The 5,830-nt window shown below is 53.9% G+C and overlaps 1 protein-coding gene across 1 annotated transcript; it reads right to left on the bottom strand.

Annotated features, from left to right (window-relative positions):
- Positions 1-4,570: 4,570 nt before the first annotated feature.
- On the bottom strand, positions 4,571-5,515 carry LOC119250838 (olfactory receptor 14A16-like). The gene has a single exon (XM_037518428.1). It carries the CDS (start codon positions 5,513-5,515, stop codon positions 4,571-4,573), a length of 945 nt encoding a protein of 314 aa, XP_037374325.1.
- Positions 5,516-5,830: the final 315 nt, after the last annotated feature.

The following is a 5,830-nucleotide window of genomic DNA, read 5'->3' as shown; positions in this document are numbered from 1 at the left end:
TCTACCTGCCCCTGACTCCACACATCTGAGGACCCAGATAACATGTTTCCCGCAGTTTTCTCATGGGTCACACCCACACGTCCCTCCTGCAGAATGGGCTCATCCACCCCGGGTACCTCCTGGCCCCTCTGCCCCCCCCCCAGACTCATGCACATCTGTGCAGGGACGAGGCTGCTCAGGGGCTGAGCCAGTCTGTGCGTGTGGCTGTCCCTGCTGGTCTCAGGGCCCCGGGTCCCCCGGGTGCGGGTTTGTTCCTCACCCCAGGCCCGTGCATGAAGGGGGACGTCTGGACACGGGGCAGCCCTGCCCTCTCTCCTCCCCCTTCCCAGTCTCATCCTCTCCCCCCTCTGTGGGGTGACGGATGGTTGGCCCTGGGGAGGCTGGATCTTTAGGAGATTGTGCTGCTATAGAATTATTGTACGAGGCTGGAGGAACAATTTTTGCTAATTTGATGGAAACAAGAAAATAAATGCAGAACCTGCTGTTTTTTGTCCTCTGCCAAAACCTTTTCAGTGACTTAAAATAATTTATATTGATCTAATTATATTTTATATAGCTGTGTTGTTGTGTGTAGTTAAATAAAATGTTCACATCCATGATAGAAAGATTACTCGTATCTGTCACTTTAGTGTGAAGGAAAAAAAGATCCGTATTTATCACCTTAAAAATTTATGAATATCTCACTCCCAATTGTGTCATATTCTGGGATGAACATGTGACACTTTCCCTTTTAAACTACTAGTGTGAATTTTAACTTCCTCTTAAGTTTCTTCCTCACTGCTCCTAAATAGCTCTCGTACGTGTGATATTTAACATTGATGCTCTTTCATCTCAGTGTTCTCAGTGCCGAAATAAATGGCTTCGAGCAATAATTGTCAGATAGACCATAATTAAAATATTATATGATCACAGATATATTAGAAACCAAAAGCTGCAGGACTTTTTTAATGGAAGAAAAGTAAAAAAAAAAAAAAATTCCCTCTTTCAAACTCATCCCAGTATATATGGCACTGTGACATTGAACTGTGTAGTTTTAATTATTCACTTTCATTTATAAGGTGACTGTTTTAACTACTGTTCATTTGAAATACAAAATGCCGTTTAAAATGATACTTTATTATAAAACATTACCTCAAAAGAGAACAAATAAAATTCCCTCTGGTAGGACAACAAAGTAAGGTCAGTTGTTCACTGTGAAAGGCTGACCCTGAGATGCAGTTCAGTAGAATATATATTGAACAGAAAACATTTAATTACAAGGGGAAATTCCCGGCCTTACCCGACTCGCACGTCCAGGCTGGCGGCGCCCGTGGCCCAGCAGCAGCACCCACAAAGCTCGCTCTCCGGAGCCAGGAGGAGACGCGAACCTCTCTCGAGGGCTGCCCCCGCAGCGCTGCCTCCACTGTCAGGTCAGGCCTTGGCTCACCAACCCCGCAGATGGCCCGCAGGGCGCGTGCTCTCCCCCCGCCGCCCCAGGGCCCTGACATGTCCAAGCCCTCCACAGGAACCTCCCCGGGCCCAGGTGTCCTGTACTAGGGTCTTCTTGGTGGCGCCCCCGTAATGAGCCGCCCGACTCAGGGAGCGTCAAGGGGCCCAGGAGGATCCACAGGCAGGACCTGGTCCCCCCTCAGCCCCATCACCCCCTGACCCCGCGGGGACCAGGTGCCCCGTAGTCAGAGGCACGGATGAGCCTGTCCACAGGGAGCTGGAAAGTCACCGCCACCCCGTGCACACTCCTGGGCCTGGCAGGTGGGGACAGGCATGTGGAGGCGTGTAACTAGCAATAAAATATAATTGCTAGCCCTGTGCACAGGTGTTTGATGGAGGCTCGATTCTGTGGGATTCAGTGACCACACCTTATTAAAAGGAAAAAGGATTTATTGTGAGCAATATAGGCGATCTACAAGCAAAATTATAAACAGTGCCCCAAACCCGACCAAACTGATAATCATGCATACATTCTGTACAGTTTCCTCAGAAATCAGCATCACGGAGGCAAAGAGTCAGCACTCCGGAAAACAGCATCATGGAGGCAAAAAGGCAGCACTCCAGAGAACAGCATGGGAGACATATCCACGTCCAGCAGCTGCGAGCAGCAGCAGCCAGGCGACCACTGTGTTTTTATCTCCCAAGGTCGGATACGGCCAGTATCCAAGCCCAGGGATTCATGGTGGGCTGTTCACATTTCTGTGCACGACGCCCCGGAGTTACATAACCAGCCATATTTCTTGGTGGTCCCGGACATCGCGGACAGTTGCATAACCAGCCCTATCTTTTGGCTCCTGGTCCGGGCGCTGGCCAGGCTCCCCGACCAGGGGGACAAAAGGTGGTCGCACATCTTCCAATATCCCCGGCAAAACGACATTAACATTTTATTTTCCTACAAGGCGGGAGGGGTAGGGGGTAGGAAAACCAGAAAGCAATCACCCAGGAGCGAGCCGGGGAAGCGCCTGGGTCTTCTGACACGGGAATTTGTTCGTGTCTCTAGAATTGTTTTATTCAAAAAGGCCATTTACTCTCAGTGCCTGTGAATCTCTCCTCACATTTGAACTGTTGTCGTGTGTGAGGGGGAGAGGCTGTCCTGAGCAGACTCCATTCAGGCTGTGTGGACGCCAGCCCAGGCCATCAAGATACCGGGAACTTCAAATCCCAGGATCCCCAAAGAAAAGTCGCGAGGACCTGATGGCCAAGTCTGGCAGCCATTTTCTCTGTCTGCAAATAACACCAGCCCTGTGAGTGGGGTCTGGGGGACCCACTTGGCTCCTGCTCTTGACCAGGCAGGTTTGGTCTTGGTGGGTCATTCGGGATTCCAGGTCAGAAGAACGGGTAGGACACATGTAAAACTTTGGTTCCCTCATTTCTCCCTGAGTGCTCCACGTCCTCATCCCCTTCCCTTGTCAATAAACCTTTGTTAACTGTGGCATGTGCCTGCAGTGTGGCCCTTTGAAGTGCACAGGTGAGGACCCACAGTCGCACAACCTGTTTTAGAGCAGGGGTGCCCTGTGACAGTGTGTGAGGGAAGCTTGTGTTTAACTTCCAATGTGGGTCAGTCCTGCGGTGGCGCTGCCTGGCGAGTTCACAGGGTGGTCTGTGTCTAGGGCTCTGACACAGCAGAGTGGGGGACCCTCTCCCCACTGTGGTTTCCCCCTGCATGCTCACAGGCCCGACAGATCAGGCACAGACAACAAGGAAGGGGGTATTGGTGGTAGACACCGGGGATGGTCAGTCCCAGGCCCCATGTGCTGTCCCACCTGTGTCCTTAACGACCCAAGCCCACAGCTGCCCAGCGAGATGTGCCGCCCTGAGGGAGGAGGAGATGGAGGCCAGGTTTGTGCGGGGTTGGGGGCCCATCCAGGCTTGAGGGTGCACGTGGGCCCTGACTCCAGACCCTGCAGTAGCCCTGGTTCCTGGACCCCCTGACGGCCTGTCACCCCCTTCTGGGCTTGCCTGTCCTGAGTCCATGTGCCACCCACCACTTCCTGCGGGGCATGCAGCCGAGCACGTGGGGGCCTGGGGTCAGCCGAGCCCCACTCAGACCAGCGTGGGATGCAGCGTCACCCATGCTCTGTGACCACTGCCAGCCAGAGGGCAGCTCCGCTGTGTCTGTGAGGCTGATGCAAGGCCCACCTGACCTGCATCCAGACCTGCCCAGACCTTTCTCTCCTTTCCCTGAAACGTCAGCCAGTGGCGCCAGAATCCCCAGGACCAGCTCCCCAGGGTGGAAAGGGGTGGGCTTCTCAGCTGGGCCTGGGGCTGTTGGAGAAGCCAGAGCCCAAGCTGCCATCACTCCACCAGGTGTGATGATGCCCCTGGGGTTTGGGCAAAGGACAGTGCTTGGCCCGGACAGGACACTTGCTCCCTGCCCTGGCTGGGCCCAGCTTCCCTTGGGAGGGGCAGCTCCCTCCTGCAGGACCCTGAGTCTGTGGGGTCACAAGCTGCCCCACTGCTCACCAGAGACAGGCGGATGGAGACAAGGAGACACCCCTCACCCAGGACAACGGCCATGTCCCAGGGGCCCACAGGCACTAGAGGGTGTGGAGAAAGGGCCCCGTCGTACTGATGGGGGGGACAGAGAGAGTGAAATTCCATGACAGCAACCTGCCTCTGCTTTAAAAAATCCAGGACAGATTCTAGCAGCAGGTCACACGTGGGCACAGGCAGTGCAGGACTCTCCACGAACCCACGGCTCTGTGATCATCACTGCAGCATCATTCATAGCATACCACTCGGCCCATGGGACAAGGACCAGATGGCGGTTGCATCCACAACAAAGGGGATATGGACAAGGCGAGGGCAGAGCTCCGCAAAAGAAGGGGGTTTGAGAAATGCATGCAGCAAAGCAGGTCAGACATGTACACAAACACTGGGCGGCAGAGAACAGGCATTTGAGCGGGCAAACACTTGAAATGTCTTGGGGAACAACATCCTGAGGGCTCTGAAAAGGTGGGGAGGGGCTGGGGACAAAGGAGGGGCTGGTGTCCCTGTGACAGACACCTGTGAGTGTCTGGTTGGAGGTCACGGGCGTGCATTTGTACATGCTCTGTGTGGCTGAGGGAAAGAAGGGCGAGATTTACTTGTTGGTGTAGCGGCCCTTCATGAGTCTCCCCAAAGCCGACTTCATGGCTTTGTTCCTCAGACTGTATATGATGGGGTTAAATGTGGGGGGCACCACAGTGTAGAACATAGAAATGACCAGGTCAGACATGGACGGGGTCCCTGAGGTCGGCTTCAGATAAGCAAAGAATGCAGAGGAGAGAAACAGCACCACAACCAGCAGGTGGGGAAGGCAGGTGGAGTAGGCCTTGGCCTTATCGTCTGCGGATGGGATCTTCCTGACAGCAGAGAAGATGTGCACATAGGAAATGATGATGAAAATAAAGCAGCACATATCCCATGTCACATTAATGAAAATGGGGACAAGTTCGTTGATTAAATTTCCTGAGCAGGAAATAGCCAATACCTGGGGAATGTCACAGAAGAACTGTTGGACCACGTTGGACCCGCAGTAGGACAAGGAGAACGTTCCAGCTGTGTTCATCACAGCATAGAGACCCCCACCCAGCCAGGACACAGCTGTCAGCTGCACACACCTGTCTCTGCTCATGATGACGTCATAGTGCAGCGGGTGGCAGATGGCAGCATAGCGGTCAAGGCCCATCACCGTGAGCAGGGTCAGCTCTGTAGCTCCTGAAACAAACAGCATGAAGACCTGGAGGACACAGCCCGGGAAGGAGATGGAGCTGCTGTGCCTCAGAGAGTTGGCAATGGACTTGGGGACCGTGGCTGAGATGAAGCAGAGTTCCGAGAATGACAGACTCCTCAGGAAGAAGTACATGGGGGTGTGGAGGTGCCGGTCCAGGGTGGTGATGAGGACGATGAGCCCGTTCCCTAGCAGGGCGCACAGGTAGACCAGGGAGAAGAGCAGTGGGTGCAGGAAGCCCATGTTCCCCTGGGTGGGTAACCCCAGGAGTATGAATTCTGTCACGGCCGTGAGATTGGTCACCCCTGGAGCCATTATCTGTGTAAAAATATTGAGCAGAATATAACATGAGTGAAGCCTTCCAGTCTGAGTGTAGATGACACCTACAAGGACAGTCACAGGTGTGCCCCAGAGGTCACTCTCAAGGTGTGGAGTGGAGGAGCCTTCTGTGTTCAGCTCCAGAAATGCGCCTTTATCACACGAGTACCTGGGATTAGGAAGGAGGAGCATTTTAGCCGATCATAGGATTCTGCTCTGGTTGATCTCATAGCCTGAATGATTGCCCCTTCCTACAGGCCCAGGCCCGTGGCTCCCCTTCCTGCCCAGGTCCCAGTGTCTCCACCCAGCAAA

The sequence above is a fragment of the Talpa occidentalis genome, unplaced genomic scaffold (assembly GCF_014898055.3).
Source record: "Talpa occidentalis isolate TD23 unplaced genomic scaffold, MPIMG_talOcc4v2.1 talOcc4.18, whole genome shotgun sequence".
NCBI classification, from domain to species: domain Eukaryota; kingdom Metazoa; phylum Chordata; class Mammalia; order Eulipotyphla; family Talpidae; genus Talpa; species Talpa occidentalis.
The sequence above is the reverse complement of the archived record's forward strand: the minus strand, read 5'-3'. Positions and strand labels throughout refer to the sequence as shown.

Coding starts and splice junctions, on each gene's coding strand:
- LOC119250838 (XM_037518428.1), bottom strand. CDS start 5,515: ATGGCTCCAGGGGTGACCAATCTCACGGCCGTGACAGAATTCATACTC.